Consider the following 27781-nt stretch of genomic DNA (forward strand, 5'->3'; position numbering starts at 1 on the left):
CACTAGAGAGTGCAAAATCAGGCTCACTTCTGCATAGAAACCAATGAGCTTCTAACCTCATGCTTGTTCAATTAAGCCTGGAAGCTCATTGGTTTCTATGCAGAAGTGAGTCTGATTTTGCACTCTCCAGCGATAGTAAATAAACCCCATTGTATACTTAAAGTGGAGGTTCACCCAAAAATAACTTTCTGCCATTAGATCCAGCACACTGCTGACATCTGCATTATGCTGTTTTTTTTGTACTTATCGTTTATCAGCCGTTGTTATCCGGCTCCGAGCGGGGATTTCTGTGGGGAATAGGCGTTCCTAAGCCAAGCGGATTTTATTGACGGGCTGCTAAAGCGCGTCACGCCTTCCGAATATACTCGAAGTCACACTCGGGTGTTTACGGCGCCTGCCGTGTAGAGCTGACTGTGCAGGCGCTGTAAACACTTGAGTGTCGCTTTGAGTATTTTCGGAAGGCGTGACGCGCTTTAGCAGCCCGTCAATCAACTCTGCTTGGCTTAGGAACGCCTATACCCGGAAGGAATCCCCGCTCAGAGCCGGATAACAAAGGCTGGTAAAACGATAAGTACAAAAAAAAAACCCCAGCATACTGCAGATGTCAGCAGTATGCTGGATCTAATGGCAGAAAGTTGAATTTTGGGTGAACCCCCGCTTTAAAAGTGGGGTATGCCTGTATACTACTCCATCCTTGCCATTCCTAGTCTTTTAAACACTACTCCATCCATTCCAAGTTCTCTTCTTACTAATTCATCCTCCGACCCCCAGGTGGCGCTGTTATAGCCTTGGGGGTTATACGGAGTGTGATAATGTCGCTCTTCTTCTGGACGGGGTCGCTCTCGTCATCCTGTACGGAGGCCGGAGCTGCTGAGCTGCCTTTGTGTACTCTGCCGGTGAGGCACCGAAGAGACTCCGTTAAGGTGAGCGTTATATTTAGGTGCGCGGTTGGTGTCGGCGCCTTAATATAACCAGGGTGAGGAGGAGGAGAGTGTGTGGTGAGAGGCCTCCCCGGAATGTGGGATGTTTGTATGACAAGCAGAGAGGAGAGGACACCCTGTATACACTGATGTAGAGCTGGCCGTAGGCCCGGACACCTGTCCTCACAGCCCTGTACTCCGGTGTGTTCGGTACTCAGAGGCTTGTCAGTGTTGCTGTGTACATAGAGCAAGGCGAATAAAAGAAATGCTGTAACCCATGGCAACCAATCAGAATTCAGCTTTTCACTGATCGCCCCTCAGCAGGCTGATGTCTGATTGGTTGCTGCACGCCTCTTCTTCTAGTGATGGAAATGGGGGGCATTGTACATGTCAGCCAAGTGATGGAGGCTTTGTTCAGCTCTGTGTTCTGAATTATGTGGGTGTAAAAGACTTGAGGGGGGCTCATGGTGCATATTTAGGTCTCCTGGAACTCTGAACACAACTCCTTGGCGGAGAAGAGCAGCTTAAAAAAAACTAAGGGCCAGATTCATAGACTTACGACGGGCGCATCAGTAGATACGCTGTCGTAAGTTCCGAATCCGCGCCGTCCTATATTTAAGCGTATTCTCAAACTGAGATATGCTTAAATATTGCTAAGGTACGACCAGCGTAAGTCTCCTACGCCGTCGTATCTTAACTGCATATTTACGCTGGCCACTAGGGGCGTGTATGCTGATTTACGCCTAGAATATAAATCGACTAGATACGCCTATTCACGAACGTACGCCCGGCCGTCGCAGTAAAGATACGCTGTTTACGTAAGGCGTTTTCAGGCGTGAAGATAAACCACCAAAAAGATGGCGCAGCCATGGATGTCGGAACCGCGTAAAAATTTTCACGTTTTACGTCGTTTGCGTAAGTCGTCCGTGAATGGGGCTGGGCGTAAATTACGTTCACGTCCAAACCAATGAGTCTTTGCGGCGTAATTTGGAGCACGCGCACTGGGATATGTCCACGGACGGCGCTTGCAAATACATGGGGTCAACAGTATTTAGCATAGAACACGCCCCCAACCAGCCTATTTTGAATTAGGCGGGCTTACGCCGGCCCAGTTACACTACGCCGCCGTAAGTTAGAGCGCAACTTCTTTGTGAATACAGGACCTGCTGCTCTAACTTACGGCGGCGTAGTGTATCTGAGATACGCTACGCCCGCCGAAATCTTTCTGAATCTAGCCCAATAACTGCATATTGCGTTCAGATACATCAAGTGTATTCCATTGGTCAGAATGTTAATTTATTCCGGCCAATGGGGTGCAGCGACACTGAAACGTTTAGGCTCCATTCACACCTGAGCGACAAAACGCCTGAAGCGCGACGCTCAGATACGCTGGAGGGGAAAAATAACATTGTTGTCTATGGAGATGGTTCACATCTCCGCGCCGAAACGCTGATCGCGTGAAGCTCAAACAAGTCCCGGACCCTTTTTTGTCACGCGTAATCAGGCGGCTTCGGCGTTTGTCATAGCCGACAATGACATGTTAAAAACCGGGGTTAAAAACAACGCGTTTTGTCGCGGCAAATCGCGGTACAAAACGCCGCAATTTGTCGCGGCAAATCGAGGTACAAAACGCCGCGCTAAGCTGTGAATGCAGCCTTAATGCTTTTTCTGCTCTTTGGCTCCTCCTGAGCGTAACTTTCTAACATGCCTGTAAACACGTGTATATGGACACATTGGCCTACATAGAGGTGCTTTTACAGACTGGGGGGATCGAACACTGATCGACCTATTCGAGTTCTATGTGAAGATTACCTAGTTGGTTGTTAAGGAGTGGACTAGGAAGCCGGCCGCCGCGTTCTTCACAACCGATGACTCATCAGCTGTCAGTGAGGTTCCCTGCTGACAGCATGGTATAAAAAAAGAATGTTGGCAACTAAAAATAAATGGCGTGGAATCCCCCTTCGGGTCTGGTATGGATTTTAAGGGAAAGGGGGGGGGGTGCTCGTTCATTCCCCTCCCCCTTTCCTGACTTGCTGGGCTGCATGCTCAGATAAGTGTCTAATATGGTTTCAGGGGGGACCCCACACTGTTTTTTCATCGCCGCCATTCCTTCTCACAAGTCGCACACAAATTGCATCAATATCATGCAGGTGGGACTTTTGAGTGTTTACATTGAGGTCTGTGGACCTCAGGTCGCATGAAAGTCAGACCAACGTAGTGCAGAAGCTACTTAGAAGGTGCACAGATATGATCGGGAAACCTGGGGTGCGACTTGTCCTGCGACTTTGAGGGCCTTTTAGGCCCCTTTCACACTGGGGGATCAGTAATGATCCGCCCCGTGAACCTCCGCTTGCTCCGTTGATGCCCGCTGAGCCGGCGGATGACAGGGCGGTCCCCGCACACTGTGCAGGGACCGCCCTGTCTTTTCTCCGCTCTCCCCTGTGAGGGGATCGGGTGAACACGGACCGTCTGTCCGTGTTCATCCGACCTGCCAGACCTATAAAAAAAAAGTAGGTTTTTCCTCCGTCACACTTTGGCGGGTCGGATGTCAGCAGGCATGTCACCGCTGACATCCGCGGCTCCATAGAGGATCACGGAGCGCCCATTTCAGACCTAAACAGGCCGCCCGTGTGAAAGAGCCCTAAGAGATATTCACAGTGGATACGATGCTGGAGGACTTCATTCTAAATGTATTTCATAATGTGCTAGTACAAGCAAATTATGCAGTTGCCTTACAGAAGAATTTTTATTTTTTTACTGCTGCGGTTTACAACCACAGTGTGCATGAAACCTGCATAATGCATACATACTGTGGTCAGACAGGCTTTTTTTATTGCAGCTGAGACACGCAATGTCACCTACTTGCCTTGCTAACAGCGATCCTCGGACTGTAAACTGAGAGGAACATGCTTGGCTTACAGCAGCCGGCTCGCTCCCATGTGTGCTGGGATGAAAAGCTCCTGCGCAAGAGTGACGTCATCCCGCGCTGGCAAATGTAAATGGCTGAAAACCAGCACACAGGAGAAGATGACGGCGAGGGATCGCTAGAAAGGTGAGAGTCATTCATTGACAATGGCACCCTAAATACAGCAGTCAGATGCATGACACTTTTGTGAAACTCAAAAAGGGGCAGGAAGATTTTTTTTTCCCCCCGCATAGGGCAGCTCATTGAAATAAATGTACAACGCACAAGAATAGGATACGCTCAAGGTCTAACATTCCACATAACATCATGCATATGGGGCCTTAACGGGGTACTATAGGTTTGATAAAAAATAACAAACATGTCATACTTGCCTCCGATGTGCAACTCGTTTTGCACAGAGTGGCCCTGATCCTCGTCTTCTTGGGTCCTTCTGCAGCTTTCTCGGCTCTCCCCCGCATCAGCTAACCCCCCTGGGAAGCGCTTTCCCAAGGGGGTTACCTTGCGGGCACGCTCCAGAGTCCTTTTTTCGGCGTCCATAGCCGCCAACTACAGGATTCTGCCCTGCCCCCCGGCCTTCTCGTCATTGGAGTTGATTGACAGCAGCGCGAGCCAGTGGCTGCACTGCTATCAATCTATCCAATGAAGAGCTGAGAAGCCAGCGTGTTCTCGATGCGGGACTTTCGAGGGCTCAGGTAAGCAAACAGGGGCTGGGGGGACTGTAAGCATCAGATGTTTTTTCACCTTAATGCATAGGATGCATTAGGGTGAAAAACGCAAAGCTTTACGCAGAAATAAAGGCAAAACTTTTTTTTTCACAGGGACGATCAGGTCCTCCTGTCAGTTTTTTAGATGGACCTGATCAATGTATTCCTATAGACAGGCAGGTGTGATTGGACTTGCGTACGTTTACATCTGCTTTCCTCTGGGGCTGAATGGGCCCCCTAAAAAAAAAAAAAAAATGGAGGAGCACCGCTTCCTCTTTCATTTGGGCAGACTGGATAGGAGACAGCCTGGTATAAACAGACGGCAGAGTCTGTTTACTCCTGGGTACTCCATAGAGCAGAGTGGGGTCTGTCCATGCCTGCTTTGCATAAACTGAGCGGACTCGTCAGCCATCCCCTTTATGGAAGTTGCCCATGTAAAAGGACCTTTTAGCCCAGGTTCACACTGAGCTGCGAGAGTGAAGCCGTGCGAATTCAGCTGAACTCGCACGATTTCACTCCCGCTTGTCAGTCCCGATTTTGGCCGCGATTACACAGATGCCAATGTAAATCGCGGGCTGAAATCGCAAAAAGTAGTACAGAAACTACTTTTTGAAATCGGTGAAGCGCCGTAGATGCGGTGTCGCACTGATTAGGACAGTGCCATTGCCGGAAAATGCCACCAATTTGACATGCCAAATATCACCTGTGTGAAACAGGGCTCAAGGAGATTTCCCTTCTCTTCCTGTCCCATAGCAAAAACAGGAAGTAAGAAGCCATATCTCCAGAGGGAATCTCAGGGTGTCGCCAGTACTAGTGTCCCCATTGGAAGTTTTCCTCTCTATTATTCTTCTAATGAAAACTCAAAATTTGGACTTTTCCTTCACTTTTATTTTCGGTGATCATTGTAAACAGGACAAATAGAGGGGGTGACACTTCCTAATGGGAGCATGCTGCATTTTTTAACGACGTTTTAAACAATGTCGTTTTGCGGGTTGTAAAAAATGGGCGTGTGTGGGCTAAAACGACGTTAAAAACCCGCGCATGCTCAGAAGCAAGTTTTGAGACGGGAGCGCTCGTTCTGGTAAAACTACCATTCTTAATGGAGTAAGCACATTCATCACGCTGTAACAGACAGAAAAGCATGAATCGTCTTTTACTAACACGGAATCAGCTAAAGCAGCCCCAAGGGTGGCGTCACCTGCATGGAACTTCCCCTTTATAGTGCCGTTGTACGTCACCGTGCTTTGCTAGAGCATTTTTAAAAAACAATGGTGTGGGCAACGTCGTTTTAATGATGAAGTTGGAAAAAAAAATTCATGCCGAAAAATGATCGTGTGTACGCGGCATTATAATCAATTAACTACTAGATCTCCCACCAGTGCCTTCATAGTTCCTTGAGAACTACAAGCTGTCAGTTGCAATGGTTGATGGTAGTTGTGGTTCTCTCATTTACAGAACTCTGTGAAGGGACAGACTTTGCACGGTCGGGCTTTAAAAAAAATGATGGTAGCAGGTGCAGGGAGCAAATCCCCTGCCCGCTGTCACAATGCTGGCTTGGGGAGGTGCGGGACTGCTAATTTAGTAACATGTTATGCCGCGTACACACGATCATTTTTGGGTTAAAAAAAAACACGACATTTTTCGGCATGTAGAAAAAACAAAGTTTTTTCCAACTTCATCATTAAAATGACGTTGCCCACACACCATTGTTTTAAAAAAATGCTCTAGCAAAGCGCGTTGACGTACAACGCGTACGACGGCACTATAAAGGGGAAGTTCCATGCGGATGACGCCACCCCTGGGGCTGCTTTAGCTGATTCCGTGTTGGTAAAAGACAATTCGCGCTTTTCTGTCTGTTACAGCGTGATGAATGTGCTTACTCCATTATGAACGGTAGTTTTACCAGAACGAGCGCTCCCGTCTCATAACTTGCTTCTGAGCAAAATTGTAGTTTTCAGAACCCGAAAAATCATGTGAAGCCCACACACGATCAATTTAAATTATTTTTTTTTAAAACAACGTTTTTTTCATGCCGAAAAATGATCGTGTGTACGCGGCATAACACCCTGAATATGGATGTAACATGTTATATAAGGTGAACTAACTTATCCTTTAACCACTTGCTTACTGGGCACATAAACCCCCTTCGTTCCCAGGCAAAATTTCAGCTTCCGGCACTGCGTCGCTTTAACTGACAATTGCGCGGTCGTGCGACTTGGCTCCCGAACAAAATTGGGGTCCTTTTTTCCCCACAAATAGAGCTTTATTTTGGTGGTATTTGATCACCTCTGCGGTTTTTATTTTTTGCGCTATAAACAAAAAAAGAGCGACAATTTAAAAAAATATATTTTTTTTTTACTTGTTGCTATAATAAATATCCCAATTTTTTTAAAAAAAACTTTTTTTTTTCTCAGTTAAGGCCGATACGTATTTTTCGACATATTTTTGTAAAAAAAAAAAAATAATCGCAATAAGCGACTGGTTTGCGCAAAAGTTATAGTGCCTACGAAATGGGGGATAGATTTATGTTTTTTTTTTTTGTTTTTTTTTACTAGCAATGACGGCGATTTGCGATTTCTTTTTTTGTCAGGGCTGCGATATTGCGACGGACGTATCGGACACTTTTGACACAATTTTGGGACCATTCACATTTACACAGCGATCAGTGCTATAAAAATGCACTAATTACTGTATAAATGTGACTGGCAGTGAAGGGGTTAACACTAGGAGGTGAGGAAGGGGTTAAATGTATTCCCTCATTGTGTTCTTACTGTGTGGGGGGAGGGGGGTGACTGGAGGAGGTGACCGATGCTGTGTCTCTATGTAAAGAGACACAGCATCGGTCTCCTCTCTCCCTCACAGCACGTGGAGCTCTGTGTTTACACACAGAGCTCCACGTCCTGGTGTGTTACCGGCTGTGTTTACTGACGATCGCGAGTGTCTGGCGGACATCGCGGCCGCCAGGCACTCGCATCGGCTCCCGAGGGATGCGCCGGGCACGTTGTTTCCCCGCTGCGCGCCCCCAGCGGCGCGCACGGGGAACAACAACAGCAGGACGTCCAGGGACGTCCACCCGGCAGTTGAGAGCCGCGCTGTGGACGTCTTTCGACCATAGCGCGGGTCTCAACTGGTTAAAACTGCCTTCACTGTAAAATCAAAGTTTGGGGCATTGTAATCCCCCCTCCCCTTTTAACCACTTAAAGTGGTAGTAAATTCTGTACTACCGCTTGTAGCTACAGGTAAGCCTAAAACAGGGCTTACCTGTACGTAATGTCAATATCTCCTAAACTTGCACAGTTTAGGAGATATTCAAAATGTGCATGTAGCTGATGACATCATCGGCACATGCGCTCTAAATGTCAGGCTTACAGTGCTGAACCTTGAGAGCCCGTGCCAAAACCGGTGGCTCCCACGTGAATGTGACGTCATTGTGGCTCTGGCCAATCACATAGCCGGAGTTCGTGAACCCGGAAGACAGAGAGGGGGAATATGTCAGCCCTCTCAGCGGAGACTTTACAGCGTTGGAAGGCTTTGTTCCAAGGTGAGTATTTCATAATGCTGTGCTAGTATTTTAGTTTTCTGGTGCCTCCATGGCAGCATACCAATGGTTGATGGCTCCGCCCTAGATCAACCCACAGGACCACGTAACTCTATAAAAGAAAGAGTTACTCCCCCCCTCAGGTATTCAAAACTGCACGAATTGGATGTAGCCAGATCCCTGAGACGTTACTTAGAACTTACGCGACAGTTCCGCAAGGATCAACGATTATTCGTTATTCCCAAGGGCGCAAGCAAGGAAATGGCGGCCTCCAAGACAACAGTGGCTAGCTGGATCGTAAAACTAATCCAAAAGGCATATCGGGCTAGTGGTCTTCCAGTCCCAAATGCGGTGAATGCACACTCAATGCGGGGAATCGCTTCATCTTGGGCGGCTTTGGCTCGGGTCTCTCCTGATACAATTTGTAGGGCGGCTAGTTGGTCATCCTTCAACACCTTCATGTCGCACTATAGCCTAGATCCGGCGGTCCTCACCTCCCGAGATTTTGGGAGAAGGACTTTGGAGCTATCAGTTCTGTAAACTCATTACATTTATTATTGCAGTACCCTCCCTGTAAGTGAGTTATTTACCATTGGTATGCTGCCATGGAGGCACCAGGAAACTTGAATACTCACTTTTCCGTAATTGTTCTTTCCTGGTGCCTACCCATGGCAGCATACACCCTCCCTTCTATATACCTTAAAGTTCTGAAACTAGTTACAAGAATACCTGAGGGGGGTAGTAACTATTTCTTTTATAGAGTTACGTGGTCCTGTGGGTTGATCGAGGGCGGAGCCATCAACCATTGGTATGCTGCCATGGGTAGGCACCAGGAAAGGAAAATTATGGAAAGGTGAGTATTCAATTTTCCGTTATTTCAGGGTTTACAACCGTTTTGAGGTCCGCAAGATTTTTCTCCCTTCATGACCTGCCCATTTTTTTGCTATTTGGCGCTACACTAATTTAACTGGTAATTGCGCAGTTAATGCTGTACACTGTGCAAATGCTGTAAGCAACACTGTACCAAAATGACATTTTATATATTTAATTTTTTTTTAACACAAATATGGCTTTGTTTTGATGATATTTGATCACCTCTGGGTTTTTTATTTTGGGGGGAAAAAATCAACAGTATTTTCTGTTATAAAACATATCCAATAAAATGAAAATCGAAAAATCTAATTTCTCAATAAGCATATATTATTTAGTCTGTAGGAAAGTTATAGCATCAACAAACTATGATGTATATATTTGAAACCTTGATGTAATGACGGCTGATCTCATTCCTTGGTTCCCTTAAAATGTCAGGATTGTACAAACACCCCCCCAAATTACCCCTTTTTAGAAAGTAGACCATCTAAGGCAGGGATCCTCAAACTACGGCCCTCCAGCTGTTGTGGAACTACACATCCCATGAGGCATTGTAAAACTCTGACATTCACAGACATGACGAGGCATGATGGGAATTGTAGTTCCTGAACAACTGGGGGGCCGTAGTTTGAAGACCCATGATCTAAGGTATTTAGTAAGATGCATGACACATTTTTTGAATTATTTTTTTTGTCACAATTCTTTGGAAAATGAAGAAATTAAATAATTTTTTTTTTCTTTTTTTTCCCCTGTACTGTCACATGATATGACTGGTATGGCAGTGATCAGGGACACTGACTTCTGACAGCATGTTAACAAAAAAAAATTCACGCTGATTCATAACAGCTTTGTTGACATTATAATCATGTGATCACATAGCGGGTAAGTCGCTTTGCCTGTACATGCCGCCCACCTGTAGTAATGTACTGTGGGCGGTCGGCAAGTGGTTAACAAAAACGCAACATTATTTAACCTATTACAACCACCAACGCATATATGTGGCAACAGGAATAGTGGGTTTTAACCACTCCAGCCCCGGAGGATTTGGTTGCCCAATGACCGGGCCATTTTTTGCGATTCGGTACTGCGTCGCTTTAACTGACAATTGCGCGGTCGTGCGACGTTGCACCCAAACAAAATTGACGTTCTTTTTTCCCACAAATAGAGCTTTCTTTTGGTGGTATTTGAGTCATTATGGAGGACACATCGGACACTTTTGATGCTATTTTGGGACCATTGTCATTTATACAGTGATCAGTGCTATAAAAATGCACTGATTACTGTGTAAATGTCATGGACAGGAAAGGGGTTAACCACTAGGGGGCAACAAAGGGGTTAACAAAGGGGTTAAGTGTGTGTTCTAGGGAATAATTCTAACTGTGGGGAGCCTGGGCTACGAGTGACACGACATTGATTATTGCTCCCGATTACAGGGAGCAGTAGATCACTGTCCTGTCACTAGGCAGAACAGGGAAATGCCTTGTTCTGCAGCTCCGTGACACGATTGCGGGATACCGGCGGACATCGGGTCCCGTGTGCATGGTCACGGAGCTTGCGGCAGAGGTGCGCGCCCGCATGTTGACAAATTAAAAAGGACATATAGGTATGTCCCTTTGCAAAGCCTTGCTATTCTGCCGACGTAAATCTACAGGCGGCGGTCGGCAAGTGGTTAAAGTTGAAGGAGGAGAAATGGCGGGACACTGATCGGGCTGTGCAGGGGAGGGTGTCAGGATAAGTCTGATTATTGGAGGGGAGCAGGCTGAGTTTTCAGCACAGCTAGAGAACTGAGCATGATATGCGCTCCTGTTTAGTGTGGTCAGTTTTTAATAGAAAAGCAGAGGGACTGGCAGGAACACCAGGAATTTCACACAGAGAAAGCAATACAAAGAGAACAGGATACTTTCTCATACAAGTACATGGTACAGCAGGCACATATCAGGAATATGAAATGTATGTTTTGCATGCTCTTTAAAGAGGAGGTCCAGTCTGGGCAAAAAAAATGGGCCAGCAGCTACAAATACTGTAACAGCTGACCTTTAATAAAAGGACACTTACCTGTTCAGGGATCCAGCGCTGTCCTCACCCAGTCTAGTTCTTCGCTAGCCTTCCGGTTGCCGATACTAAGCATTGTGAGTATCTGTATCTGAAGCTGATACAAGAAGTGGCAGCTTTTAAGCAGCCTCCTCTGCCACCTCCAACTCCCAGTGCAGTGCTGTGTCTTTGCTCCTGTCTCCCTCACGCATACAGTCCCTGGTGGAGGGGGGGCTCAGGTGTGCTTGTGCGGGTAAGCGGTCTTGGCTCAGCTATGCTCGGGCAGGCTCGGGTTTGTGGTCGTGCGGGGGGCAGTCTTGGCTCAGTTGTGCTTGGGTAGGGGGCCGGTTCGGATGTGCTCCTGCGGGTGTGGTCTTGGCTGGGCTGTGCTTGGGCAGGCTTGGCTCATCTGTGCTGGGGGGGAATCGGGCTTGGCTGGTAACCTGCAATGGTATTACAAGAAAGATGATGAGCATGTTACAGAAGAATACAGAACAGAAGTTACAAAAGTTTTAATGTTTTAGAACTTCAGCTGTGATTACAGCGAATGAATGGCTGGATACTTTTCTATTTCCTATGATGACCATGGGGAGTCTCAGATCGTATCCTGTACTATGTCCCCAGTCTCTGATTGTTTCCTGTACCATGTCTGCAGTCACTTCTGCCTGTTGCCTCCTCCTTCCCTCCACCAGCTATATCACCTCTCCCCCTATGTCTCCCAATGACCCTCCCATCCCCATCCTTATCCCCCCAGCAATCACAGCCCTTTCCACTCCAACTCTCCCACCCCACAATCCCTATTTTACCCCACCCTCAACTACCCTGCCCTCACTTACCCCTCTACTACCCCCTGCCCTCACCCAACTCCCTAACAACCCCCCCCCACCTCCCAAAAAAACCCTCTACCTATTCCTTCTAAGCAATAGGTATCGGTAATTGATATCGGTGAATACTTGGAAAAAAGTATCGGTACTAGGTGTTATAAAAGTGGTATTGGTGCAACACTAGTTGCTGGCGCCGGAATTCTACTGTGGGCAGCCGGCTGCTTTGTAAATGGTCCTGCAGTATTCTGGGACCTGTAACGTGTCTCAAAAGACGGGGGGGGCCTTCAGCTCGGATTGCTGAGGTGAAACCAGCAGCAGTGGAAGCAAATACCTGTCAAAAACTAGGTACGTGCTCCCCTCCCAATAAAATAACATGCCAAATATGGGAGGGAAGAAGGACTTAAAAGAGGAACTTCCCCTTTTGTGTGGAGTTCCACTCTAAGTTAGAAATGCTCAGTAAAATGTTATTATTCTCTGGCTCCAAGTGACTTTCTGTCAGGGTCAGCAGCTAAGACTACCAGACACGTAGCTACACAAGGGAACTGAGACCAAACAAAGTATTTATCATTAAAGTGAAAACATAGACCACTACAGCAAACAAGAACAAGAATAACTAATGAACCTAACTGCTATCTATATACAATATCTACAACATAATGGACAAAGGCAACAGGGATGCAAGGAAGGGGACACAACTGGGTACAAGGGCATGGAACAATGCAGAGGGGTGCAGGACGGATCAGGACACTGGAAGGTTCAGGAAAGTTATCAGGCACAAGCTGGTAGCAAGGAGGCAAGCAGACAGGATAGTGACGCCCTGGGGGAAGGGAGAAGCAGCCTTAAATATCCACCTGGCAGCTGATCAGAACCTGCTGACTTCTGGGAGACACCTGCTGGTGGACACTGGGACTGCAGCCACCTGTAAGGTGAACCCCAGTGCCACCAGCAGGTGAACTCAACCCTGACACTATCTCTTCCCTTGTAAACCATAAAACTATATGTATAGCCTGTTGCCCTGTCACAGACCTTATACATCTTGACCCCATATCTGGCACGCTTGCTGGGAAGATAGTATTTGATAGACAAGCGCCCAGAAACTTAATCAGGGACTCATCAACGCAGACAACTTGATCGGAAGTAAACAATGCTGCAAAATGCTGGTTGAAGTGGTTTACGAGGGGCTGAATTTTGTGAAGCCGATCATATGCAGGGTTGCCCCGAGGATGACAGAGTTCATGATATCATTGAAGTGCTTGAACCACAAGATCTGCTCGTATCATGTCCTGGTCATGGAGGCAGAGAACACAGGCATATGGTGAATTGGGTCAGTGGACCAATATGACCGCAGCTCACTTTTTTTAACTATGCCCATGAGAAAGGATGGGCCCAGGAAGGTCTTAAATTCAGAAACCGTAATAGGTATCCAATCTCTGGCAAGGGCCACCTGGGGATTAGCAGCGATGAATTGACCAGCATACAAATTGCTTTGGTCCACAATAGATCTATAGAGATCTGAAAAACAGTGAATAAAAATCAAGTGGCACAAAATTAACTGTTTCCACCTAAATTCCGGGTTGGCCAGTGAATGGGGGAAGTACGGGTGCTGGAGAAGTGGTGGGCTCCCAATTCGGATTGGCCTGTCTTTGTCTTCTTGGTGGCGGTGGAACACTACTTGTGCTAGCCACCTCACCAGCTTGAACTGTACTTATGGGACTCGCCACGTCACCAAGTGATATTGCAGTGCTGGATGTACGACCAGGGTGTACTAGGCTGCTGGTGCTTGCCAGTTCACCAGAAGGATGAACGGCACTAGTACTGTGGTTCTTGCACCTCAACAGCAGAAGAACAAGGTTGGGTACGCTTGACCTTGGCAGGGACCACTACTCCATCGTCAGGGTGCCGCTGCTGTCTACTGGTTCGTATTCTGAGCCAGATTCTGACAGATGAGTGACTTCCTTTTCACTCTCATCTGTCAGGCACAGAAAAGTGTAGACCTCCTCACTACTGTACTGTCGATTGGACATTTTGGCCTCTAAATTTACTGGTACAGTAGTGAGTCTCACAGGAAAAAGAACACCTGACTGTCAGCGACTGCTTCAAACACCACCAAAAAAACGGTTAACGTTCGCAGGGATCAGGCCTGACTGCGAATGCTGCAGTTGTGTTTTGTAAGTGACAGTGATCGATTGACACTGCACTTGGGTGGGCTGGGCTGGACTGGGCGGAGGGTGCTAGCAGGTATCTGGGCTTACCCCGCTAACACTGCGTTTTTGGGAACCCTAAACTGCTGGGGATGCTAGTATGGATCTGATCAGTTCAGATATTGATCCGTTCAGACACTATACTATTAAGGGAGGTGTATGGTGCATGCGTGGGTGTTGGTGCTACTGGCACTAATCTGACTCTGTCTGGTGCGACGCTAAAGGCTACTTTCACACTGAGGCGCTTTGCAGACGCTATAGCGCTAAAAATAGCACTTGCAAAGCCCCTGAAAGAGCCGCTCCTCTCACTCCAGTGTGTGCTGGCAGCAAGCTCAAAAATGTCTTGCCAGCCACATCTTTGAGGCGCTGTAGGAGCGACAGGGACTAATGTGAATGTACAATGTAAAGCTGTATACAGTGCATCTGGAAAGTATTCACGACCCTTCACTTTTTCCACATTTTGTTATGTTACAGACTTAATCCAAAATGGATTCAATTCATTGTTTTCCTCAGAATTCTACAAACAATACCCCGTAATGACAATGTGAAAGAAGCGTGTTTGTTAAGTTTCTTAAAAATAAAAAAATTAAAATCATATGTACATAAGTATTCAAAGCCTTTGCCATGACACTCAAAATTGAGCTCATTGCATCTTGCTTCCACTGATCATCCTTGAACCCTGGTTCACACTGGTGCGATTTGACATGTCAAATCGGTGGCATTTGCCAGCAATGGCACTATCCTAATCAATGCGACCCCGCAAATGTGGCGCTGCACCGATTTCAAAAAGTAGTTTCTGTACTACTTTTTGTGATTTTGGCCCGCGATTTACATTGACATCTATGCAGAAACCTGCACAGATGTCTCTGTAATTGGCTGAAATCGGGACTGAAAGGCAGGAGTGAAATAGTGGGAGTTCAGCTGAACTCGCACGGCTTCACTCCCGCAGTCCAGTGTGAACCTGGGCTGAGATGTTTCTACAACTTGATTGGAGTACACCTGTGGTAAATTCAGTTGATTTTACATGATTTGGAAAGGCACTCACCTGTCTATTAAAGGTCCCACAGTTAAAGCGGAGTTCTTCCAGGGTAAAAAAAAATACTGCAGCTGCAGACTTTTTTAATATAAGGACACTTACCTGTCCTGGGAGCTCGTGATGTCGGCACCCAAAGCCGACCCGTCTTTCGGCTCTGGGTGCAGGCGCCAAAATCATTACTAAGGGAAACAGGAAGTTTCCTACTACGCATGCGCAAGTCGCGCTGCAATTTCTGAATGGTCCCTGCTGTCTTCTGGGATGTGTGTCTCCCAGAAGGCAGTAGGGGGGAAAGAGGAGGGGTCAGACATTATATAGTAATGCAGCGATCTTTCCCCCAGAAGTGAGACCAGATACCTGGATTTGACAGGTATCTGCTCCCCCCTCGCCCCTAAAAGGTGCCAAATGTGTCGGAGGGAGGGAATAATCAAATCAGCGAAAGTTCCGTTTATGGGTGGAACTCTGCTTTAACAGTGCATGTCAAAGCACAAACCAAGCCATGAGATCAAAGGAATTGTCTGTAGACCTCCAAGACAGTATTGTTAGGGGGAACAGATCTGGGGAAGGGTACAGAAAAATTTCTGCAGCATTGAAGGACTGAGCTCCAGCATTTCTCTGTGGAGAGAGGATACCTTCTAGAAGAACAACCACCTCTACAGACGGAAGCCACTCAGTATGACAGCCCGCCTTGAGTTTGCCAAAAGGCACCTGAAGGACTCTCAGACCATGAGAAACAAAATTCTCTGGTCTGATTAAACAAAGATTGAACTCTTTGCGCTGAGTGGCGCTTTGCAGGCGCTATAATACTAAAAATAGCACCTGCAAAGTACCCTAAAAGAGCCGCTGCTGTCTCTCCAATGTGAAAGCTCTGAGGGCTTTCATACTGGAGCAGTACGCTAGCAGGACGGTAAAAAAAAGTCCTGCTAGCAGCATCTTTGGAGCGGTGTGTATACCGCTCCTCCACCGCTACTGCCCATTGAAATGAATGGGCACTGTGGCTATACCGCCGGCAAAGCGATGCTGCAGCAGCACTTTGCAGGTGGTTTTAACCCTTTTTTGCCCGCTAGCGGAGGTTAAAAGAACCCCGCTAGCGGCTGAATAGCGCCACAAAATTGATTGTAAAGCCCCGCTAAAAACAGCGTCGCTTTACTGCCGACGCACCCTCTGCCCCAGTGTGAAAGTGGCCTAAAACTTTGTGCAACTATTGCAGGACCTAAAAAATCTGTAGCACTTTTTTTCATTCTACAGGTCAAAAAAAGTGCTACAGATTTTTTAGGTCCTGCAATAGTTGCACAAAGATTTAGGCCACTTTCACACTGGGGCGGTGGGTGCGTCGGCAGTAAAGCGCCGCTGTTCACATGGGGTATACTAAAGTGTATGCCCATGGAGGGCTGTTTACCCGCACAGGTGGATGCACAGGTGTTCCATGCAGGCAGTCCCTTTCATGCCAGTTGTGATGCAGCGGCTGCATGGACACAGCCGCTGCTCCCAATCTAACATCCGTGTGGGTGCATGACCCAGAACGCAGACAGTATGAGCTGGAGACAGTTCCTTTCTCTGCAGCCTGGGAGCTGCACTGTACTTGAATAGAGGGATTACTATTAATTTACAAAACTGGAGTATAGTGAACACTGTTTACTATTCTCCAGTGATCAATGGATATATAGTGGATATAAAAAGTCTACACGCCCCTGTTAAAATGTCAGTTTTCTGTGATGTCAAGAAATGAGACCAAGATAAATCATTTCAGAACTTTTTACACCTTTTAATGTAACCTCTAAACTGTACAATGCTTTTGAACAACAAGCAAATCTTTTAGGTGGAGGGAAGTCAAAACTTAAATAATATAGTTAAAAAAGGAATGAATATTGCGCTTGTCTAAAAAAAAAAACAAAAAAAAAAAATAAGAGCTGCTACACAACAATGTGACAAAATTGCAAAAAGTAGTGAATATATAAATGTAGCGCTGGTGGTGAGAAAAACTATATAGATTCACATATAGTTCACTGAATGTGAAACAAACATAAACTAAACAATCAATGCAAATAAATGTGCCAAAAAGTCCATAAAAAGAAAAGAAAAACATTGAGCTAGGACTTCTGATCCAGATGCCCCAGTAGAAGTCCTAGTAGGACAAAACGTGTAGGGCTTGGTACGCCACTCCTCATATTGCTTTTATCCATTTTTCAAGTTGTGATCACTTTTATGTCAATGTTTTTGTTGGTTTTATTACAATAAAACCTTTATACCATTTTTAACTGCACCATTGGAGCACCAATTTTTTTCTTTCTCATTGCATGACCTGTTGGATTAAGTTTTTGGAGCTGTTCCATCGTGCTTTGTTAACCCTTTCGGGGGTTCTTTTCCATCTCTCAACACCCTTTGGAAGCAGGGCGGTTGTTCTTCATTTCTGGTCCGTTCCATCGATCCAGACCGCCATTCACCCAGGGTCTTCAGTTGAGGACTGTCGGGTCCCAACAGGCCAAGTTTGTGGTTCCAACTACTTAGAGTCGTTAGACAAGTCGAGTTAATCCGATTTGGGATTTTCCATGCCTTCATGATCTGCTGTCGCTGACAAGTAGATTCACTGGTTTTGGTAAGCGTATTCCATCTATTTTACACTACCGGAAGGAATGTTTTCCCCACGATGATCCACGTGGCTATATGTTTTTACAGCGTCAACCCACATGGTTTATTGATGGACATTTATTTGTTTGTCATTTTTCTTTTCTTTTTATGGACTTTTTGGCACATTTATTTGCATTGATTGTTTAGTTTATGTTTGTTTCACATTCAGTGAACTATATGTACTCAGTGTGATACTGAGTTTTTCTCACCACCACCAGTGCTACATTTATATATTCACAAAATAATATAGTTGTATAAGTGTGCACACCCTTAAACTAATACTTTATTAAACACCTTTTGATTTTTTTTACAGCACTCAGTCTTTTTGGGTATGAATCTATCATCATGGCACATCTAGACTTGGCAATATTTGCCTACTCTTCTTTGCAAAAACACTCCAAATCTGTCAGATTGCGAGAGCATCTCCTGTGCACATCCCTCTTCAGATCACCCCACAGATTCTCAATCGGATTCAGGTCTGGGCTCTGGCTGGACAATTCCAAAACTTTAATCTTCTTATGGTGAAGCCATTCCTTTGTTGATTTGGATGTATGCTTTGGGGGGTTGTCATGCTGAAAGTGCTGCAGGGACTGGTGCAGGTGGTTAGGGAAGTTAGAGTGGCAATGGGAGGGTAATTTTATCCAGTGCAGGGTATTCGGAGGCGGGTAAAGCAGTGGCAGAGGCAGCAGCACTGGCTGCTGGTGGGGGCTCACTTTTTGGGAGAATAGCTCTGATTGTCATCCTCTGAGCAGAGCTATAGGATTGTTTGGCAGAGTCTGAACATGTTTGCTATAAGTTTATGGTTATTGAAGTGACCATGAGCTTATAGCAGAAGGCAGAATGAGGTCTGTATGGCGTACGGACCTGGCCAACTCGAAGCAGTGCTATAGGTCTGTATGCCATCGGGACCTGGCAGTGAAAGATTTAAAGCTATCTATGGCTTGGTGGGCTCCTTCATGCAACGTGTGTGAGACTATGGCAGTCTGTCAGACCATAAGTCCTGAAACCCCAGTTTCATCCTTCTGGATCCTTTTGACCATAGTCAGCTGGATCTTTTGACTTCAATGTCATGCAGGTTTGTTGGATGCATTTAATCAAATTTTCAGGATGAGCATTCTCTAACTTAAGTGCTGGACAGCAGAACTCTCTCTTGCAAGAAACGTCTTGAGTGGTTACCCTTTGAAGGCAAACACCTGTTCGTTTTCTTGGATTAGTATCACCGTGGCACCGTGGGCTGCACTGGTGGGCACTAATTGATACTGATAGGCTGCACTGGTGGGCACTGCTGTGGCACTGACAGGCTGCACTGATGGACACTGACAGGCTGAACTGGTGGGCACTAATAGGCTGCACACCACCTCTCCACCCTAAACAATAACCTCCTCTCCACCCTAGATTTGCTGAGATGAAGGGAAAAAAAATCAGCCTAAAATATCGTCCGCAAAAATCGGCAACATATATCGGCCATCGGCCTCCCCAATTTCTAAATATCGGCATCGGCCAGAGAAAAACCCATATCGGTCGACCTCTAGTTGGTATATACATACAATTGGAATGGCTAATTTAACATGCATATTTCATAAAATACATATTTAAAAATCATAATGTCTCCACTCCAACCCGACTTGTTTCAGGACGCAAACAATCCTTTCTTCAGGGGTATGATGGAGGAGATTCAAAGTGCCTTAGGCTTCTATAAATGAAAAACACGATGTTCACTGTCGGTACATATTTATACAGAACAAAAAGTAATGTTACATATTGTTATCTGGTAATCGCCTACCATATAAAGTAAACAAGTTCACATACAGCCATATACCGTATATATTTTTTTAAAGAACTAGATCTGCTTCTGGCAGATATCCGAAGGAGCTTAGTGTTCGCTGCCTACATATTTCTCTCACTAGAGTTCAAAGTGAATTCAATATGTACCGTAAGTTGCAGTTTGTTTCAATATATTTGTACATAAATTTATGAGTATTTTTTTTTATCTTTGTTTTTCTAGATAATTCCTCACAGCTCATTAGAAGGGGGATGAGGTGCCACTTCATTTGTGGAAGGAGTAACCAGATTAAAGGGCCAGGCCTGAAGACCTTTCATAAGGCTTTTTCATTATCACTAGGATACAACTATGGGTATGAGAATCAAACTCAACAGCAGAGACCACCCCAGCAACCTGCTACGTGAGCTGAACCAATCTCGGTTGTCTGGAACATTTTGTGATGTTAATATCGTTGTGGGAAATAGGTCTTTTCCAGCTCATAAAGCTGTACTTGGCTCTGCGGCTGCTTATTTTCAAAAATTATTCTTAAACACTGATTTGGATATGGCTCGAACTTATGTGGTGGATTTTATAACCCCAACTAACTTCGAGAAAGTCCTGAGCTTTATCTACACTTCAGAACTTTTCACTGACCTTATAAATGTGGGAGTGATTTATGAAGTTGCTGAGAAACTTGGCATGGCAGACTTGATAAAGGCATGTCATGCAACCTTTCCTGATCTTGAGGGCTCTTCTGGACACAAGAACCAGTGCTCTGTGTCCTCCAGTGAAGGCCGTTCAGGAACTCTAAGTGCTGCTTTAACAGAACATAATCAAATTGAGTCCAGGGGGAATGGAGTGGACAACCATCTCCCTTCTACAGAAAAACACTTTACTGCACAGACAGATATATCTGGTTCTTTGAAAGGAGAAGAACATGAGTCTAATATAAATCAAACGGCACACTTTCCACTGCCAGCAAAAACAGAAGAGCAAAGTTCTTCAGCAAAGTACCAGTCCTCACACTGTGCATTGAACACCGGATTTGGTCCAACAAGCACCTGCCCGTCCTATAAAACCCAGCACAATGGTGACTACAACAAAACTGGCTATTTTCCAGGGGATTCCTCTGTTAGTGGAAATTCCAAGGAGTCAGCTGGAGGTTTTGAAGCTATGGGCGATCTTCAGTTGGATGATCTGGAAGAAGAAACATTGCAGTTTGACGAAGGAGGAGATGAAGATTCTGGTCCTTCTGGGGAAATTATTGAACTGAGTGATGGTAGTGAAGATGAGTTGCTATTATTTGGTCAGGGAGAAAATCAGAGTGGAAAAGCTATGCCTTGTCAAGTGTGCAAGAAAGTGCTGGAACCCAATTTACCGCGTATTCGCCAGCATGCTCGAGAACATGTAGATCTAGTTAAAGGTAGCTGCAAAGTTTGCCAGGCCCGATTTCATGACCGTGGTGCTATGATAACTCATGTCCTATCACATATTGGCATATTTCTCTTTTCCTGTGATATGTGTGAAGACAAGTTTTTTAGCCAGTGGCAACTCGCCCTCCACCGGGGACAGGAAGGCATTGCCTCTGAGCATAACATAATAGTTCAACCAGGTCAGCCTCTGCCTGGAGAAGTCAACACGTTTGTGGGGGCACTAGGTACTGAACTTCAATGTGGAGCCTGTCATAGGACCATGTTGCGTGATTTCCATTCAGTGCGGTCCCATGCTTTGGAGCACCTCAACAACAAAAACTTATCTTGTGGACTATGTGATCAGAGACACTTAACACTTTGTGGTATTATGTGGCACGTTTTATCACACATGTCCATATCTGTTTTCTCTTGTTCTCTCTGTGCTAGCAGCTTTCTTGACCGTCATTTGCTGGAAAAGCATATGGCTGTCCATCAGAGCACAGAGGAAGCATTATTCCGCTGCCACCTTTGTTCCCAAGGTTTTAAGTCAGAAACAACTTACCGACAGCACCTCAACCAGCATCGATGTGGCAATATTCCTGTAGAACGTGCCGGATATTCTGAATTCTCCCAACTCCAGATTTCATTGGCTAAGAGAAAAGCCCCCGAGGATTTTACAGTAGATGACCATTCAGTTGTAGGACAGACAGGCCACAGCAAATACACTTGTAAGGTTTGTGGAAAATGCTTCTCCCATACTAGTGAGTTTAACTACCACAGGCGCATACATACTGGAGAAAAGCCTTATCAGTGCAAAGTGTGTCTTAAGTTTTTCCGGGGCCGATCAACCATCAAGTGCCACTTGAAGACACATGCAGGGGCCCTTATGTACAGGTGTACCGTATGTGGACACTATAGCTCCACCTTAAACCTCATGGGTGAACACATAGCAGTGCACAGAGGAAACCTGCCTTCAGACTTCACAATTGACCAAACATTTATGTACACTATCCACTCCAAAGAAACAGACAAGAATGCCGATAGCTGATGGGTTACAGGGAATGTAAGGCGGAGGACTGTGAAATTTTTTTCAATTTTTTTTTTATTCTGTCCCGTTTTAATGTAGCGGTTGAACACCGCAAAGTATTTCATTGTTTTAAATGTTGCTACTAATTTTTTGTTTCTTTTATGTGTGTTTTTTTATGTTCACTTCAATTTTAAGTTTCTTTTGTCTACATAATCTCACATCTCTGGAAAGAAGTCTCAACAGGTTCACGGTTTGCTCTGACTTGTGTGTTTTGGGTTGAGTACATCAGTGTTGCTTGTTTGCCTCAGCTAGCTAGATTAGGATTTTACACAAAGCAGAAAATATATAATTTTGTGATTACCCATCTACCTAAAATAGGGTACGTCTTCTTCCCACTCTATAGAACAGAAAGGACTGTTCATTCCATTTAACTATTTTTAAAACTAAACATTTTAGTTTTGGGTGACATAGTTTTAAAGATTTAATACAGCACATGCAGAACTATTCTGGACACCTTCGTAATCTAGAATCGGGTGAAGAGCCTTTAAGGAGTTACAACCACTATTATAAGAATGATTTTCTGTTCTCCCCACTGAAAAAAATGCATTCCATTACTTTAAGTTTGTATGTGAATCGTAATTTCAACTAAGCACTACATTTCTCACATTGATGCAAGTCTTTGCACTCATACACACTAGAACTTCTTCCAAGGCTCTACCTCTGTATTTATTTTGTGTAGTGCTAATTAAATAAACCTGTACGCAAAGGCATATGAAAGCTCCAAATGCTGTTGTGGTTCTAGAAATTCTAGTTGCCCAACTTTCTTTATTCACTACTTTCAAATCATCACAAATCACACCAGTGCTCTTCCTATTCCATTTTTTCTGTTTGTGCAGCCCATCTGCTTTTGGCAGCCCCCAGCTTCTGCCTAATCAAATCTCCACTTGTGGTCCCTGAGCTAACCTCTCCTTTTGTAAGCCCAGGGCAGCTGTAGGGTGGAGAGCATCCAGAGATCAGTGAACACCCGTTCATCATTTTCCTCTGCATTTTGTGAATGCAGAAGAAGCCATTGGTCAAAAAAAAATTGAATCCCAGCAGGAGCTGGGTAAGCAGCAGATTAGGGATTCTGGGGATTAGGGGTTCAGTCACACTTTATGTGTTTATTCTGTATTTCGAAGGAACTACATTTCTATCTAAAGTGTCTACTGGTAAATAGGGGTAGATTTACTAAAACTGGTGCACTCAGAATCTAGTGCATCTGTGCAGAGTAGGCCTTCATCTTCTAACCTCAGCTTGTTCAGTTAAGCTTTGGCAATAAAACCTGGATTCTTATTGGTTTCTATGCAGAAGTGAGTCTGATTTGGCACTCTCCAGCTTTAGTAAACAAACCCAAAAGAGTCCAGCGCACACCATACAGCATTGAGACCCCAGTCATAGGAGGAGGATTGTGCCACCAAAGCATTAGTCCAGTCCAAGATGGCAGCAGCACACCATATTCAGATAAACAGATAGGGCACATTGTCGCCAACAAAAAGTGACAATTTGGTGCCGTTAAGGGTCTCATCGCAGTGCCATCACTGCTGCCTGGGGAAGAGATCCTTTATCTGAACATGGTGTACTATGTTGGTGATATCTTGTTACAAATGTATTTTTCATTCGTACCTTAAGATCACCTGGCTGATGTCTAAGCACAATGCAAGTTTACATGCATTTTAAATAAAAAAACAACTCTAGGCCTATTTTTCCAAATGTATTTGGACCAGATATACTGTGTTTTTAATAGGGTAAGCAAAAGCCTTTAAAAGCAAATAGACTATGGACTTTCCAAGTGCAGTTGCTCCAACTCTTGGTAGATAAGGGGCACCCTGCTGACACAGTCTGTTTGCTTTTAGGAGGTCAACCCCATTGTGTGTTAAATGGCTAATTACATAAAATGGTTTGCCCTATACTGCATTGTAGTCATCCTGCATCAATTTGCATATCAAAGTTGATATTGTTTTTCAATATGAGTTAAAGATAAATAAAAATGGTAGTTTGCAGTCCTCCACTAGGTCTTTTTTGCTGCACAGAACTCAGGATACTAGTGAGCAAATATTAACCAGTTAAAAGCAGAACATTTTGGTTACCCTCTTTGAAATTCTCCTTGTGTTCCCATAGAAAAATCTGGAGGTACCCGTGGGTTCACCAGACTCTAACTGATCACTCCATTTGCTTTCACAGTTGGAGTGGATTTGGGAGAATATCTCTTCAAAGAGCAATAAAGGCTCAGCTGTGTGGCATGTTATAAAAAAACAAAAAACACTCTACAGCCTGCCTCCCACACATACCTTTTTTTTTCAATTATTCATCTTGTTTGACTTACAGGTTTGCAAAATTTGTAGCACAGCAGTTAAATAAATAAAGGGCTTTTTTATTTTTAGAGCAGGTTATTTATTAGCTTTTACATGCCTTCTTGAACTTTTTGTAAAGTGGAATTTTGCATTTGTTCTGCATTACGGTTATTATCAGGCTGCAGGGTAATGCAAGACATTTCTGTGCATAAAACTCAGTTTAGGTGCTCACCCTCCCCACCCCTATTGGCCTCCTCTTTTGGAGCCCCCATCTTGTGTTCCTTTATCAGAAGTCTTCTTGCTGGTCACATGACGTGCTGGGTTGTGTCTTCCTTTGTGAATTTTTTCCCGGTGGTTGCCAATGTGATGTCAGGGCCACTCTCAGAATCCTTGTATTCGAATGCATGGCACCTTGGGGAGGTCCGCTTAAGGGGGGCCATGGTGGCTTTACACTACAGGGTGCCCTTTGTTTACCAGGTTGAATAATGCAGGGTGAAAGAGGTAAGTAGATCCTGGGGTTGAGCTTTAAAGGTAACAGTGCTGAAGTGCTTCCATCCTGCATCCTTATGCCGCATACACACGATCGGAATTTCCGATGGGAGCCTTTCATCGGATATTTCGACCATGTGTATGCGCCATCAGACTTTTTCCAAGTGAATTTCCAATGGACTTAGCTGGAGAGCAGGTTCTCAATTTTTCCGATGGAATCTGTTCGTTTGTATGGGGAAAAAAACATGCATGCTCGGAAACAATTCGACACATGCTCGGAAGCATTGAACTTTTTCTCGCCTCGTCATAGTGTTGTACGTCACCGCATTCTTAACGCTCGAAAGTTCAGAAAACTTTTGTGTGAGGCCCCGTACACACGTCCGCGAAACTCGACGGGCAAAACACATCGTTTTGCTCGTCGAGTTCCTTGTGAAGCCGCCGAGGATCTCGGCGAGCCAAGTTTCCTCATTGACTAATGAGGAAATAGAGAACATGTTCTCTATTTGGCTCGACGAGTTCCTTGTCGGTTTCCTCGGCCAAAAGTGTACACACGACCGGGTTTCTCGGCAGAATACGGCTCCGATCGAGTTTCTGGCTGAATTCTGCCGAGAAACTCGGTCGTGTGTACGGGCCTTACTGTGTGTCTGCAAGCCAAGCTTGAGCGGAATTCCATCAGAAAAACCATCCAACTTTTTTCCGACGGAAATTCCGCTCGTGTGTACAGGGCATAAGTCTTCAAATCAGTCCTGTAGCCCCTTGGATCTTAAACTCGGGCGGTACACACCTTTTGTCTGTCAAAGACAGAACCCTTAATGCCAACTAACAGAATAGTTATTAAGCCACTAAGACCCATTATTTCTTCTTAATCAGTATTTTATCTCCAGCTGGAATTGCTCCCCTTTTTGTTCTCTTTGATTGACACCTCATAGAACATCCAAATTAAGACCAGCCAGAAAGCAATATAATCTATAACCTTTCAATATTTGTGAAATCACTTTTTGCATACAAAAATACCATATAAATTTATAAAGCAATTTACATGTGGTAAATTCAGCTACTTCATAAAAACAAAATTGGTGATTTGAAAAGAACTTTTAATTGTAAAAAAAAATTGAAATAAAACGGGGCACTGAAACTTAAAAAAATAATTACACCCAGTGGGAATTTAAATGAGGTGAGCACAAAACGGCCAATTTATATACACAGAGGGCTAGATTCAGATAGATTCGTCTATCTTTATGCCCGGCGTAACGTATCTCAGATAAGTTACGCCGCCGTAATTTAGGACGCAAGTTCTGTATTCAGAAAGAACTTGTGCCCTAAGTTACAGCGGCGTAACGTATGTGTGTCGGCGTAAGCCCGCTTAATTCAAATGTGGATGATGTGGGCGTGTTTTATGAATATTAACTGTGACCCCGCGTATTTGACATTTTTTACGAACGGCGCATGCGCTGTTCGTGAAAAAATCCCAGTGCACATGCTCGAAAATCCACCGCAAAACGTCATTGCTTTCGACGTGAGCGTAAATTACGTACATCCCTATTCGCGAACGACTTACCCAAACTACGTAACATTTTCAAAACTTGACGCGGGAACGACGGCCATACTTAACATAGGATACCCCTCATATAGCAGGGGTAACTATACGCCGAAAAAAGCCTAACGTAAACAACGTAAAAAATGCGCCGGCCGGACGTACGTTTCTGAATCGGCGTATCTAACTCATTTGCATATTCCTTGCTTAACTATACGGAAGCGCCACCTAGCGGCCAGCGTAAATATGCAGCCTAAGATAGTCGTATCTTAGGGAAATCTATGTGTAACTGATTCTATGAATCAGGCGCATAGATACGACCGGCCAGACTCAGATACAACGGCGTATCTGGAGATACGCCGGCGTATCTCCTCTCTGAATCTAGCCCAGAGTATACATAGTTTATACATTTATTTAAATTGTATAACATTCATCATATATGGAATGCATAAACAGAGGTAACAAACCACTTTGCAGTGATAGACACAGCATACCAAGTGACCACATACATACATATATATTTGAAATTGATGTACAGTAATACTCAGGCATCATAAAACTCAATGCGTTTTACAGGTCACTGCTCATTTCTTCAGGAGTAGATGTAAATGCAGTGCATCACTGCTAAGTGTATTGTCACCTCTGTTTTTGCATTTCATATATGAAATACAATTTTGATAAATTTATAAACTATGTTTACTCTGTGTACTCCTATTGACCGTTTTGTGCTCACCTCATTAAAAGTCCCACGGGCGTAATTCTTTTTTGTTGTATTCAATTTAGGGATGGAGGTATGTCACTGGCAACACAAGACCACTTTCTCTTTGCATTGAAAATACTTCAAGCTTTGAATTGATCTTTGCATTTGTACTCGGAACATGGCTGTTAGGGATCCATCAGTTTTTAGAGCTTAGAAATTATAGGTGCCTAAATATTTTGAGTTATGATTACCGAGTTAGGCTTTGTTTACACTAGTGCGATTTCAAATGTGACTTGAGTCACATGACAATGGAAATCACATTGTTTTCAATAGTGACTGTTCACATGAGTCCAACTCTGCACATCTTGATTTTGGAAAAGGCTCCTGTGCTACTTTGGTATGATTTCAGCACGATTTTGGCCCCATAGAATATGCAAACACCTTCAAAGTAGCATCCAAGTTGCACTACATTATCGCATTGAAATTCTGATTAAAATCATCATCACAACAGTGTAAATCTAGCCTGAAGGTTAGCACAAATGCAGAAAATACAAGCATTTTTTTGGTTGTGATCTAAACACTAGTGCTAATGCTTCACAAGTGATTAAATTGCTGAAAGTGAATCGCCTTGCAAAAGTTGCTAGTAGATTTACGTGCCAATAACTGTTCGCCTCAAAGTTGAATGCATAATATAGTCCTGATATATTTTTGTTTCTCTCTGAAAAAATATTCATTGTTGTGATCCTCATGGCTTTAGTAGTTGTAGGTATGAAATGTTTTCCTCATAGGTGAGCAGGTGTGTATCGGAATCCTGTGTTCCAGTGAGATCCTGTTCACTTCTTGCGCACTGTG

General features: G+C 44.7%; 1 protein-coding gene across 4 annotated transcripts in view; it reads left to right on the plus strand.

Moving 5' to 3' along the window:
* The first annotated feature begins 788 nt into the window (after positions 1-788).
* The window catches only part of ZBTB39 (zinc finger and BTB domain containing 39), a 36999-nt gene continuing 10006 nt past the window's right edge, over positions 789-27781 (plus strand). The window contains exons 1-2 of one of the 4 annotated variants that reach the window (XR_005747393.1): positions 789-923; positions 17989-18108. Coding sequence is in view for 2 of the 4 variants with exons in the window: in XM_040340956.1 (XP_040196890.1) it covers positions 19807-21897 (2091 nt within the window). In the remaining 2 variants the exon portion in view is untranslated. The other 3 variants (XM_040340956.1, XM_040340957.1, XR_005747392.1) reach the window with 3 other exon arrangements.

Source organism: Rana temporaria, chromosome 2 (genome assembly GCF_905171775.1).
Source record: "Rana temporaria chromosome 2, aRanTem1.1, whole genome shotgun sequence".
NCBI lineage: Eukaryota > Metazoa > Chordata > Amphibia > Anura > Ranidae > Rana > Rana temporaria.